Genomic DNA, 14,536 nt, shown 5'->3' with positions numbered 1-14,536 from the left:
CATATCAGACTGACACTGTTTTTAAGAGCTCTTGTTGAGATTGTGGTATTGTGTTACACAATTCACACACATCTTCACTAGATTATTACTCTGCATAAATAAATTTATGTTGGTTCATATTTTAAATACATTTTGTTACAAACTGACAAGTTCAATTTTGTGTTTCTCCATCACATCAAATGTTTTATAGATCTGCCCACACACAAATCTCACAGCTAGATGTCAGTAGACTGCAGATTGTATTCTGAGTTCCTTTTTCTTACCCCTTCCAATTCAAGTGCATAATCCTAGCTATGGTAGTATGGAGCCAGAACACTTTGGGGTACTGACAAACAGAAAATGAAAGGAAAGGAAACTGAAAAACCAGCTGAAGTATACAAGTATGCACTGATTGCATGAAAATAGCAGGCAGTTTACAGTGATGCATTATGCACGGCAGGCTAAATTTAGATTACAGATCAAGACTTGTAAACAATGGTTTACATTTAAGATGATGGCGCTGGTTAGATTCACTCAATGAATCCCACCTGTCTACTAGATTCAGCTACTCTTGCAGCTAGTCTAAGGATCTTGGAATGGAAGTGACTGGACTTCTTTACGTTTTGTGAGGATGTTTTATCTCTCGTGTGAAAAGCTTCTTCAGTTCTAAAACCAAAAGGTCCCACCTTTAACCCTAGTGGTGGTGTCGCTTAAGAGAGTTGTTAACCCACTATTGATCATGCACACCATCACAAGAGCTAAGATGTGAGCAACAGCGTGGGCCATTACCACCTGAGGTTTTGCGTGAAACCACTGTAAGACCTTGCCTCAAACTATCATGTGTCCCACTGAGGTCACCTGAAGCAAGATGTGAGGCGCCTGGGAAGGGATCTCAATACTGCATTGTATGTAGGTGGCTAAGAGTTGGTGTTGCAGCCACCCCCTCTGTTGACAGATGGCTGTTCACAGTAGACACTGGTCATGGGCCTCTTTTACTCCTCTTCTGTCATCTATCTTCTCAGTTCAACAACGTGATTAGCGAGAATGGCAAGGGCCATTTCAGTCACTGTATTCAACACGGAGGGGCAACGTGGCAGGTCCACGCTCTTATCTCTGCATTTTTAATGGATTCAGTTTGAAAATACAGGAGTTTGTTGGAAGATGTAATTACATACTAATAAATGTATACACTCAACTAAATCATTATTGTTTTCTACTTAATAAACTCAAAAATGAACTTAACGTAGCTCTAAGTATTCCAGTAAAAACTTTATGTATTCAATTTCCTGACTGAGAGAAAGAACTAAGGTGGTGACAAAACAGTTGGGTGCAACTTACAGATTTCAGTTGATATTTTGGAAACAATCTAAGCAAATCTCATTTACGGAAACACATTCTGCAAACTGATGCACAGCTAAAACCAGATGGCTCTTCAGAGACCACAAGCATCTCATATCATGAGTGAAAGGAAACAATGCGAGTATGAGGCCAGCATTTAAAAGTAGGGGGAGGGGGGGGGGGGGAGTAAGAGAGAGGGGTACTGACTTTACTCATGCACATGTACCTGTATATGCACATCGACCTTTGTATGACGTATTTCCGAGGAATGCAGAAGAAATTGAGACCATAATTATTCGCCCAAAAGTGATCAGTCTGGTCAACCTGCTAATAATCCTTCAGAGAGTAGCTGACAGAATGGCTGACATTTTGGCATTAATGCCTTTAAGCAAAAAGTCGTAGAAATGATAGTAAGATTAGATGACCACTGTATGTACTGTATACTGTACTGTATATACTGTATATTTCAGCATGCCTCTCCCTGCAGGCCAGTGTAACTCTGATGTTTGTGTTGCTGGTGGTGTTATAGCTAATGGTAAGGATCTGGACAGTCATTTAAATAAGGATGGTGCTGCTGTTAATTGTAATTCTTCTGCTCTTGTTCTACCACCTTCTCCTGGACATTTTGACATTTATTAGCTTCTAAAACCATCTAGCAATCATTGTGATGCAACTGACAACTCTGTGCAGAGGGGTGGTGGGAGTGGTTGGGATTAGAGCTAGAGATATAGCAGCTTTTAATCCCAGAGAATTGTCAGTGTGATGATTTTAGAGAGACTGGTGTAGATAATCTAGAGCACGCAGATTGTTGTAAACTCCTAAAACACTTACTGTGTGAAGTTGCTGGGGAAATGTTCTCTGAAAACACAACTGGACCTACAATCAAAAAGCTTTTGAATAATAGGGAACCTAAACAAACAAAGAGATCTCTACTTATTGAAGGCCATGTTGGAAAAAAGGCAGCAGAGATCTGAGCTCTAGACTGAGTCGGCTGTGTAGAATGTCTGATCTGTGAATTCTGTGAATATGACTAACTAAATGGGTGTAATAAAGGGGTGTGGAAAAACACAGAACAAGACTGACCAATGAAGCCTCAATTTAATTCAATTCAATTGTATTCATACAGCACCAAATCACAGGAACTGTCGCCTCAAGGCGCTTCATATTGTAAAGTAGACCCTACAATAATGCACACAGGGAAACCGCAAAACAGGAAAGCAGGGTCGGTTGATGGTCAAACCGCCAGCGTATAGAACACGAAACAGGAAAGAGGTTATTAACCAGAGTGGTGAAAATAAACTAACAGAAAGGAAATTTACCTGAGAAAAAAAAAACACTGTGCAAATCAAAAGGCCAATTTAAGAAAGATTCACACTATGTTCTACCAAGTTAAAAAAATAATTTAACAAAGCGCCTTCAGTTATATTTATCATTTAAATCAGTCTAAAAAAGAAGTAGGTGTTCCATTCCACAACAGCAACATTGTCCAAGTTAAAAATAGTAATACTCATAAAGGCTCTGCTCTTCATACTGTCAGGATAAAGCAATATTAAATAAGGGATCCTCCATCTGAAATAATTCCAATTTGTATAAATTCACACTGAAGACCAAAATAGTTGTCACACATGATAAAACAAAATTAAATAATACATTACCTGTTAATTAAACAACAGTGATTTAAAGATTACATTGAGCTCAAGACCACACTATTGTCTCTAAACATTTAGATCAACAAACTATCCAATTTAAATAACAAGGAATTAGAAATGCATGCTGGTAACAAGTTTTGATTCAGATTGAATGAAATCAGAGAGAACCAAAAATGAAGCCTAATTAAATCACCCATGAATTGGGGTGCGGGTTGTGCATGCTCACATGTGCACATACGTGCACGAGTAAAGCCGCCACTTATATACAACTGGGATAAACTCAAACATTGAGACTTGATACAAGGAAAGGTAAGCAAACATGTAGACATAACCTGAGCACAAGAGATACTAAAGAAAAACACAGAGATGAGACTGGAGCAGTAAAAACACAGAAGAGAGCTAACGTCATTGCTTGAAGAGCTCAAAAGCTTAAACACCAAAAAACCAAAGTAGAGCTAGAACATACTGCCTTACCAAGACCAAAAGCCATAAGCTCAAAAATCTCAAAACTCTGGGTCAAAGATGCAGGGACCATAACAACTAAAGCTGGGCATACACTGTGCGATCTTTGGCCTTTTTTGAGACGATTTCTCAGTCGTGCGACCGTTTTGGTGGGGATCGGCCCGAGTCTCGCCTTAATTGTGTCGTCCATCGTGTAGTATACATGGGGTAACGAGAAGCGATTAACACCTCACGACCAGCTTCTGATCAGCAATAGTATGGTCGCAAGAAAATCAAACCTGTTTGAAATCCTATCGCCCCTCGTGAGGTTATCAACGCAACATCTCACACTGCGCACGCGTAATCACAGAAATGAAAGTGAAAAGGTGGAGCAGCACGTCAGTGAAGCGTGTGATCTGGACACAAGCGATGGAGGCACAACTTGTAGAACTTTGGCAAGCTCATCCGAGCCTTTCGATGAACGCGACTTGTCCTGAACTTCAGCTAGAATGAAAAAAAACCCACAAAGCTGGAGTTATTCTGCATCTTTAACCTGCACAGCTGCCTCTTCTTCTCTCATTCTCTCCCCCTCCCTCTCCTGCTGCTACTTCAATAATAAGAAATACTGTTTTTTTTCTTATTCTCATTTAAAATGTCTAGCTTTTAATAAACAATTATCTGAATCTTACAACCAAAGTGGTCATCTGATGTAAAATGTATAGAAATTCATTATTGTATATAGTAAATATTAAATCTAATATATGCTCTAATAAGCTATAGTACTTATAGAAGGTACCATGTGTGCAAGCTGCAATTCTGTTGAAGAAAGAGGTTGAATGTATTTAATTACTGTAGAAAAATAATTGGTTTCTGTGCATTTGTTTTACCCTGGCAATAAATTAAAGTTGATTACGTCGATTAAGCATCATGAGGCGGAGGGTGGGGGGTAGTTCCCTATTTTTTGGCTGGGAGTTGGCAACCCTGCTAGTTAGGTATATGTAATTATTGATTAGGTTGTTTGATATTTCCGGTAAGTACTGTTTAAAATACCAGAATTGGGAGGATGGTGTAGGCTTATTAGATTGATCCATACCATCAAGATAGTGTACATCACTGTCACAACAGCATTTGTTTTCATTCAAAGGCTTTATGGCTTTTCCTTAAAATGCCCGGGCTGATTTTTTTGTCCCAGTCCAGTCCTGGCCTCACAAAATTATCACGACCACAAAAAACGTGAAAAGAGTTGGATGGACATTGCTGCTCAATCACAGCTGCCTGGTCAATGCTTTTCAATCTAGCAAAGTTGATGGTGGTGGTGTGTGTGTCTGTGTGAGTGAAAGACAGAGAGAGAGGGAGAGCAAGAGACAGATTTTGTGTTATAACCTTCATCTTAGGAGATTAATCAGTCTTTCACTTGATCATTTTAGGAGTTTAAGCAGACCCCCTGGAGGACACTAGCTGGCCAGCCAAACCCAGCTGCAAATGACATATTCAGGGTTTGAAGAAACGTGTCTCCACAGCTGAGCAAAAATGTACAACAAGCAACATATAATGGGTGAATATGAATAACTTTTTATTTCAGCAAACGTTAAATTTAACTTGGGAAAAATTACAATAACAGTGACCATGTGAAATTATACAGATTTTACTAGCCAGAGTAAACAAACGTTCTCAGTTGTATTATATATCCAACACGCTACCAAAACTTAAAGCATCTGGTTTTAACACAGACTCTACATATTGTATTGAACTACACAAGCATCAGCACTTTGAAATACTTGAAATGAACTTTGAAATACTGTTGGCCATCTTCACTCAACCAACAGCCAAAATGGTTACATCCTACGCTCTGACAACTTGAGTGGTGACCACCGTTGAGGTGGCCGGCTGCATGTTGGCCCTGATCTTCACCTCACGATGCATCTGGCACCAGACACACGTGTAACACCAAAGTATTTTACAGCAGTCATCACAGCACGAACCCTGCAGGATGGAGAAAAAGAAGAGAAGAATACGACATAACACAACCCACAACTCAACACAATTAGGAAACATGGAGTCCCCATGCTTGTCTGATTTAGTTGATGAAAGGAGAGGAGAAAACGCCATCCCACAATTCATGAAAACTGTCAGTATAATTGGTAAAGTATGCAGATGATTTAAATCTTAATTATAATATAATTTGCCAATTTTTGCCATTAAGCTATTGATTTTTCACAAGAGTCTGCACGCACAAAGCACATGCAGACAATTTATGTAAATTTTCTGTGTTTCCAAATTTGATATTTAATATTTCTTATTGCCATTGTTCCAATTGAAAACATGAAGGCATATAGGGAATGATACATGGGCACTGTAAATATGACTACTTTGGACCTCTGACCTTTCTGCAAGGTCAAATAAGGTCAAAATTTCATAAAATTCTACTTATTACTTATTGGCAACATTTAGGAACTAATATTGCTATAAGGGGACTCAGAATATCCAAAATAATTTACATCCAAATATCATGTCACATGTGACCTTTTTCCTTCTGATCTCATTTCTACATTGCACATCTATGTTTCTCTTTCAAGTGTGTTATTTTTACTGTCTACATATTCTTAAAGTACATATGTAGACATATATATATATATATATATATATATATATATATATATATATATATATATATATATATATAAATGAATATATAAAACTGTCCAAGATACAGCACTGTTCATTAAAAGTAATTATTGTCCAGAGTGAGCTGGCTTGGCAGACGTTTACAGTGTCAGTATGTTTCTTTTTATGTTGATTTTTGTAGGAAAAGCTTATCTTTTAAAACGAAATTGAATTTAAATAAAATAGTTTTTCACTCCTCGGTTTAGCTTTTAGCTAACAACAATAACCTTGACCCTCCCTCGCCCCCAGCCTTACAGCGATGCCGTGGCGGTCTCTGATTGACTGGCGAAGCGTGCAGGACACCACGAAGCATCCATCACAGAGTGGGAGGCAGCAACACCACCCGTGCTTATTGGCTGTATCACACTGCATGCAGGGGAAACACCAAAGGGCACAGCAACCTCAACAGAAGAGAAAAAAATATGCAGAGACACAAGTTTATTTTACTGTTGAATAAGTTCTCCTTCAACAACTAGCTTGTGCATCCTGTGTTTCATATGGTGACTTCAGTCCTAACTTCAGATGGTCAGATACTCAAGAACCTCTGAATAAAAGTCTGAGGAGACTGTTGATGCAAAAATCACTGCTGTTTGTAGAGTTTGCTAGATTAACTTACAAGTGCCCATATCACTGAAGCAATCACAGAGGCCAGTGCTCCAAGTCCCAGGGTGTTGATTAGTGCTGGAGACTGTCACTATCTGGGTGGGCTGCTGGTATTCAGCCATTTCTGGAGGAAAGAAGGTAGAAATAGAGATGCATTGAAGGGTTATAGTTTTAGTTGCTCCTCTGTACGGAGAAATCAAATGCTAGAATATGAAAAAGATAGCAACATTACTGTCCACAGTGTGGATATTTTTACAAATTACAGTTTCCTGTTTCATGAAAATCCCTACACTGACTATTGGCAGTAAATTTATGAGTACACCCTTTAAAACTCATGAATTTGCTAAAACCGAGCTTACAAACTGCATTCACAGCACATTTCAAATCTATAACTTTTATAAATTCACAGTTTCAAACAGTTCAAAGTCACACAAAATCTTTTGAGAGCATCCAAAATAAAGCAGAGCGTTCAAGATGCACTACATCAGAAAACCAAAGACACTTTACACATTATTATTTGTCCTTGTGTAGTGATAAATACAAATTGCAGAAGCATTGTGTCAAAAACTAAAGTCATCCCATCATTGTTTTCTGTATACTTTATCAGTCTCTCATATTGTTGTGCATGAATTTTAGCCCACCTTTCTTTTCTTTGAAGTCTGTAGGTGTCTATTTATACAAAGGCCGCATTTTGGATACATTTTGCTCTAATCAAGCACACTTTGATACTTTGATGCTGCTAAAACCATGCAGAGAGAAATGAAGAAATAAACTTTATCTTTGGTGTGACCACAGCTATCAAAACAGGGCAAAACCTATGAACAAACACACACAACATGCCTTCATTTCCTCATATCAAAAAACATTTTCCAGCTTTGACTTGTTGAACGTTAGAAATGGTAACATTTTTGTGATGTAACAGAAACAATATAAGACATATTTAGAGTTATTTATCCATTTTTTTCTTTGGTACATAATTTCATATAATTTGCTTCATATATTTGATGTCTTCAGTCCGAGTACCAAATTTATGGTCGACTCAATGAATGTAACGTACCCAGGTCCTTTGACTGCCAACACAAATCATCACCATTCACCCCTGTTTTTGACAGTTGGTAAGACAAAAGGAAAATTTATGCCAAGTTTCATTTTTGCTAACCACGAAGCGGTGCATGATAACTAAACACTGCCACTTTCGTTTTGTCTGTCATGATAAACCTTCCCAGACTTGTGAACAGCAAGAAATTAATTAAACCTATGTCAATGAGTGAATACATAGGCATAAAGTCTAATTACACTATCACACATAAAAAAAACAAAAACTTCTATTAACACTCTTTAGTTGTTTCAAATAATCTAGCTTTAATAATAAAATATTTTTTTCAACTTTAAGGGTTTTAATAAAATATTTCCACGCCCTCTTATCTTCCTACAACAGATAGCTAAAATTTGGCATCCCTGGAAAAGACGAGCTTTCTAGCATGACGTACACTGTTTCTTGAATAGTGTAATTAAACAAAAAGGAACTACCTAAAAATTCAAGTATATTCATCCATGTAATGATTTCAAAATGTGGTTTCACCATAACGAACACCACATGGTCTTCCTGTACCCCCTTAGCTTTTCTCTAAAGACATGCATATTAGGTTAAATGATGATTATAAATTGGCTGTATACTGAAAATGGTACATCTGTAGGTGTGACTATGAGCTAAATAAAGATGTGATTTAAAACATGTTGAATGCTGAGCACAAGACTTGAAAAATGCTACATAAAAGCCATACCAAATGCATTTTAGGCCCATTATTTACAGTTATGAGAGTTTAGCTAACTTCAGGTTCAATCAAGCATACTAAACAGGGACAGGAGAAGCTATGTGTTTCTAACAAATCCTAAATTTGGCATGCAGTTTATTTCTCACGTTGCAAGCTGCTATCTGAATTCATTTATAGCGCAGACAAAGCGACGTCAGTAGCCAATATTTCGTTGGGTACTGTGCCTAAGATGCTATCATGTAAAGGGTGTTTTTTTAGTTGTAGTGCATTACATGTTACACAAAATCCAACAACTAACATTTACCAAACTCTGCGCTAATACAGATTAGTTGTTTGACAGAATAGTGGCTAAAATGAGTTTAAAAGGCTAAACTGTAACTTCCTTTGTCCTCGCTGTGCTGACAGCAATGATAATTATCACACATCCAGATCATGGTTTTTTTGAAGAAAGTACAGTTTTCCTTTAACTAACTCACTGCAGCTTACTGATGATAAAACTATGTACCAACCAGTATCATGTGTTCACAAAGACCTCACTGTTTTAAGATGTTCATTAGTATAAAAAGATTTTATTACCTTTTCTCTGGTTCTGTAGGCTTTGAAGATGAGAGTAAGAGCGAGAGGAAAATGTAACTACAAACTGTGAGAGGTGTGGTGGTGGGTGGGCTGAAGTTTTCCTGAAAATGAAACTTAAAATCCTCTGCAAGGAGAAACACAGTTCCACGTACTTTCAAATCTGTGTACATGCACGGCTGCATAAAAAGGAAGACAGAAGTGAACTTCCAACACAGAAAGCGTTAAAAGTACAAGTTATGGTCAGTGCCAAATTTAATGTTAAAGTATTTTATTCTCATCATTATATTATTTGCTCTGTAATTAAAACTTGATTGATGTAGAGTATTTGAGTTGTACTCTGTGTGGTGTAAACACAGGAGCTGCATGTGTCTGAATGCAAAGCTGTTTTAGAAGAAAAACAAATTGCACAGATTAAACAAAGCCTCTACAGAACAATGCAGTTGACATGACTGATTGTTAACGCCCATTGTTGTTTTGCACTCTGTCTGTATGCTTCCTGGAACATTTTGTGGTTTCAGGTGTGACTTGAAGTGTGGAGAACAACCACAGATTGAGCTGATGTGTAGAATCTAACAATGTTTTTAAAAACCGTTGACGTACAATGTCACTACTTGAGTTTTATTAGATCTAACTCTCGATACGGTAGATAGCATTGTGGTTTTATTGTGAAGCACTTTGATGTACACCAAGTCTTTTAAATAAGCTATATAAATAAACTTTGACTTGAGTCTGTTAGGCTGTAAAAAAACAAAAGTTAAAAACTATCACCACACCAGCAGCCACATAACAATACTCAAATATATCCCCCTGAGAACCGAAGAAACAAGGATCTTTTGGTTTAGCTTTTTTTGTAAAGTCCTGCTTATGTGAGCTAAAAAGGGCCAAACACATGAGATATCACTGGAAAGGCCAGGGTGTCCTCTTTTGAGCACAATAGGACTTATTTGGGTAGCTCAAATACGTCACCTGGTTTTCTCTCACTCTAACCTCTGGTCTGTCTCAGTTAAGCTGCCCACCTAACACTAGTTTTTATTTGTATTTTTTTAGAGTCGTGGCCCTGGTGTTATGTATGGGTAAAATGTGAAGAGGCACTGTTGTTACGAGCTCTTAGAAGTTTCATAGCCTTGAAAGAAATCACGAAGGTGTAGAAGAATCGGATGTGTAGAGTTAATGGAGCAATGATAAAATGTATGTAACACTAAACAAGTGAGTACTGGGTCTGATTGATTTCCTTTGACTGTGTTTTGTCACCTTTAAAACACCTGTAAGGGTGTAAGCATGTATGTGGGCTACTTCCTTTTTTTTTTTAAGAATCCTTTCCTGTCAGCATTTATTTAAAGTGCACTTTAACATACTGTTAAATTACATTTGCATGCCTGTCTTGCACAAAAGCATTGATGCATGAAAGTGATGCATCTACAGCCCTTCCTGGTTTCTTACTTTCCTTTTCACAAGCACCAACAGACAGATGTACATTCTCTGTCTCATTTGGTGCACATCAGACAATACATGAAACTCATCAAACCCACAGGGCTGATCAGAAGATTCTAATCTGTCAAAGTGTTTGTGCAAATGTAGCAGAGTGGTAAATTAATAATAATATTTTCCATTTCAAAAATCCATTTAAGGTTCAAAAAGGGGTCTTAAAATGTTGTTTCTTTGTTTCCATGTATGGTAAGACAAGAATGTTATCGGGTAATTTAATGTTATTGCTTGTGCTATTTCTTTGGTTATCTGCATGTTGTGTGCACTTGAAGCTGTTAATTTTATAGATTTGTGTAGTTGCATATTGTGGTCACTGGGGGGGGGGGGGGGGGGGTGCTTAAGGGTTAACTGCAGTTTTCCAAAAAAAACTTAACAAGAAATGCATCTTGGGGCTTCCTGTTTACTTTTCTTTTTGTTGTGGATGTGGAACGGGAATGTTGTGAAGGAGTTAAATTGTTGGTAAGAAATTGTTAAATATGCACATAACTCGTTGAAACATATTGTTATAATTGTAGTATTATTTGTATACTTCACAACAACAGACATCTAACGAGACGTGTGGTTTCTACCATTTTTTTCACATGGCTGTCGCTCCACTCAAATGTCTTCAGAAATGAAAGTGTCTGATCTCCATCCTCTGCCTCTCAAATGATTTCCCTCCAAATTTAGTATTAGTTTTAACTCCGCCTTTCTGGCTGTCTGCTCTTAACAGGCTTCATCAGGTCTCAACAGTCTTTTAGTTATTTTTAGGAAGTGACATCTCTGCCGTGGCGGCATTAGTCACTGAGCGAAAAATGTAAGGCCACTTTTTTTTTTTACATTCGACACACATAAAAACAACAGTTGTGTACAGAAAGCCTGTCACTTAACTATAAAGAACTGAAGGGCAGGCCAACACTGCCCTCTGCAGCAGTTGTTGTTGATAAAGCTCATGGTTAATATAAAGTCTCCTTATCATTGCTGAAAGGGCTGAGTTGACCATTTAGCAGAGGGGATCTCACTTTCCTTCCGCATTTCATGGCTGGACGTTTTCCTGAAGTCTGTTTAAGAGCTGTTGTTGTAAAAGCGGTCTGTGCCGTGACTGTTAGATTGCCTGAATGCAACCTGTCACAACATTATTACCAGGAGAAATAAAATGCGCTCCTCTTCAGATTAAGTATGTAGGAAGATGGTGATGAAGCTAAATTAACAGCTACTCCATTTCTTCCAACCTTTACCTCTGTTTTTTCTTTTTTTAATGTTAAGGATCAGAACACTGTGTGCCACTCCAACAGGTTCAAACACAACCAAATTTAAATTAACTTGTATTTGTGTGAAAACTTAAACAAGTGGACAGCAGAGGTGGAAAGTAACAAATTACAAATACTCTGTTATTGTATTTAAGCAGAATTTTCAGGTATCTGTACTTTATTTCAGTATTTGTTTTTCTGACAACTTTTTACTTTTACTTGCTACATGTATTTTCTACCCCTTACATTTTCAAAACAGGCTCGTTACTTTAGGTTCATTTAGTATAAGTCAGCCTAAAGGAGTGCGAGTATCCGTATGTTGTGTTCACGGTACTTCTTTCACTCTAGCTAGCACAAAGGAGAAGGAAGCACACTTTTATAAGTGTCAGGTAATTCCAAACATCAGCAAACACACAATCTGTTGGTGTGAAGCTTGTCACACTGCACGTTGTTAGCTAAAGGCCCGGCTGCTGTATTTCACAGAGGGAGAAAAGAGTGAGAGCTAACCTCACTCAGAGATGGAGGAAGAGATAAGAAAAGACAGGAGAGGAAGAAGAGAGAGTAGATTTAAAGGTGAGGACTGATCAGCGATGCTTAGAAAATATTTTAAGCTTACATGTAATGTCATTGTTTTAATCATATATTATATATTCCTGCAAAACAAACTATGCCATACTAACTTTGTGTTATTCAAATCTAAAAATGTGCTGTAGTTTGTGTGGGATAAAGAGACTAGCTTGTGATAGCGTGATGGATTTACTGTAAAAAACTGTGTTGGACTGGTGCACAGTGCACATTGTTGGTTTACATCAGCTGTAGTAGACTAATTTGCATTTAAGATGATGATGGTTAGATTAATTCACTGAATTCCACCTTTATACAACTGCATACTGAATATTTTTTAACACGGGTATCTGTACTTCTACCTAAGTAAAGAAAGCCTGTACTTGTGCCTGCCACATGTCCTTGAGGTACCCCACTTCTCGGGAGAAAGTGGAAGGTGATGCGTGTCTGAAAGCGTCTCGGTGCAAAGTATGCACAGCAGACTGACAAACTGCAAAATATTTTTGACACTATGATGTTTTTTTGTAGATAAAGACCAATTCTGATGTATATTCTTATTCGGTAACCTATCAGAATAATGCATGACAGTAAGTGCATTTTAATAGTTTTTATTTTAACAAAGGCTAAACTCAGATCTGAAGAAGAATTCAATTACAATGACAGCGATGATTGTATGAAATAGAAGGATTTTATTTGTCACAATGAAAGCTGGTCTCAGATACCATCCAACACATTAATATGCCCACAAAACTCTAAAGCATCTGGTTTTAACAGTAACATTTGCTCTCAACCCACTAAGTAAAACAGTCACTTCCTATCAATGCATGGCCTATGTGGCGACCATCATTGCTGTGGTGGGCCGCTGCTGGTGATTTTACAGCTGTCGTCACAGCAAGAGCCCTGCAGGATGGAGAAGAGGAAGAAGAGAGAGAGAGAGAGAGAGAGGATGAAGCAGCACGTGTTACTGCAGTTTAATTTGCAGCTGCCATGGTTGTTTCTGTGTAAAATGTGGGGGAATGCCACAGTACCAGCAACAAAATCGGCATCAGAATGTAGAGGGCCTGTTCAGTTTGCCTTTTTACAGTGAGACATAAGAGATGAACAGATTTTCTTCTCTAATTTGGAGGTCACCCAACCCCTTATACCCTCTATATGTTCCTTTCATGCAAACATGTCACAAAACGCAGTATCCAGTTCACTTCTTTCATGGCACTACATGATATAGATATCAGTTTGCTGGTTACAGTGCAACCCATAAGCAAATACTAAGGCTGATGAGACAGCTTGGAGCTTCTTGAGGGTGAGAGGAAGGATGTGCACACAGAGGAACCTTCAATCATTTTCAGTACACTTTTTGTGGATCTCATAAAATCTACATTATTATTGATGTTATGAACATAAATATAAAAATGCAGCTGGGTGGGCTACTGGTAGATGACGGCCATGCCTGGAGGAAAGAGAAATGGAGGCTCAGATTTAAGAAGGGAACATATAAAATCACTACAAAGACTTTACACATAGATATATGTCTTTAAACTTAATAATCGAAGGCACAAGTCTACATTTGCATTACTTTGATTATAATTGCTGGTGTTCCCTCAGTTAAACATTATTTTCTATGTTTGCATGCTACTTAGATACTAGCTTGCAAGGGCTGAAATTCATTTAAAAGCTGTTTGTTTTAAATTTTTATTATATTGCATTGCCTTGTGTTTTTAAATATGTTACAGCAAAATCAATGAATTTGTGTGAGATGCAACAAATATTTTTTCAAACAAACATTCATCCTCTTGTGGGCTAATGCACAATCGAAAAAACAGGCTAGGAAACCTACAAGGGCAGGTACGGACATTAGACCGGGGGTTGGCGACCGCGAGCTGCAGGCTCTTTTGGCTCTCAGCTGTGGCTCCCGCAAACTTTGGGTGAAAAAATAAAACTAAGAAAAATTTCATGTTACAGACATAACCTTCCCTTTAATACGACTGAGTATTGGGGCCACATTTGTTAGTGGAAAATGAAGAATCATTTTCTATGATGTTTCTTTACCTTCTTTTAAATGTACAAAGATGCCCTTTGTCTATGGTTAGATTAGTTTAGAATTATCCTTTTAGACTTTCCCAGCAAAGACATATTGTTTTGGGACATATTGTTTTAGATTGTTTTATCTCTCACAGCTTTCTCCCAGCTCTCTGCTGACGAGACTAGCGCCACATATGGAGTTGTTTATTTTATC

The 14,536-nt window shown here is 37.8% G+C and overlaps 1 protein-coding gene across 1 annotated transcript; it reads right to left on the bottom strand.

The window, feature by feature from the left end:
* Positions 1–4,956: 4,956 nt before the first annotated feature.
* LOC146580267 (placenta-specific gene 8 protein-like) lies at positions 4,957–9,369 on the bottom strand. Its single transcript, XM_085266914.1, has 4 exons — positions 9,026–9,369; positions 6,688–6,798; positions 6,327–6,472; positions 4,957–5,390 (listed from the first exon to the last, which is right to left on the bottom strand). Exons 2-4 carry the CDS (start codon positions 6,794–6,796, stop codon positions 5,250–5,252), a joined length of 396 nt encoding a protein of 131 aa, XP_085123040.1. The 5' UTR covers positions 6,797–6,798; positions 9,026–9,369; the 3' UTR covers positions 4,957–5,249.
* Between the last annotated feature and the right edge of the window lie 5,167 nt (positions 9,370–14,536).

The sequence above is a fragment of the Mchenga conophoros genome, linkage group LG3 (genome assembly GCF_057382185.1).
Source record: "Mchenga conophoros isolate Kocher_MC1m ecotype Shallow Benthic linkage group LG3, M_conophoros_male_GT1.1, whole genome shotgun sequence".
Classification (NCBI taxonomy): domain Eukaryota; kingdom Metazoa; phylum Chordata; class Actinopteri; order Cichliformes; family Cichlidae; genus Mchenga; species Mchenga conophoros.
This window is presented reverse-complemented; position numbering and strand designations above follow the sequence as displayed.

Excerpts from the sequence above, each read along its gene's own strand:
- LOC146580267 (XM_085266914.1), bottom strand. The coding sequence starts at position 6,796 with ATGGCTGAATACCAGCAGCCCACCCAGATAGTGACAGTCTCCAGCACT. Across the intron at positions 6,473-6,687 it reads CTTCAGTGATATGGGCACTT|GTTGCTGTGCCCTTTGGTGT; the intron begins GTAAGTTAATCT and ends TCTTCTGTTGAG. Across the intron at positions 5,391-6,326 it reads GAGACCGCCACGGCATCGCT|GGTTCGTGCTGTGATGACTG; the intron begins GTAAGGCTGGGG and ends TCCATCCTGCAG.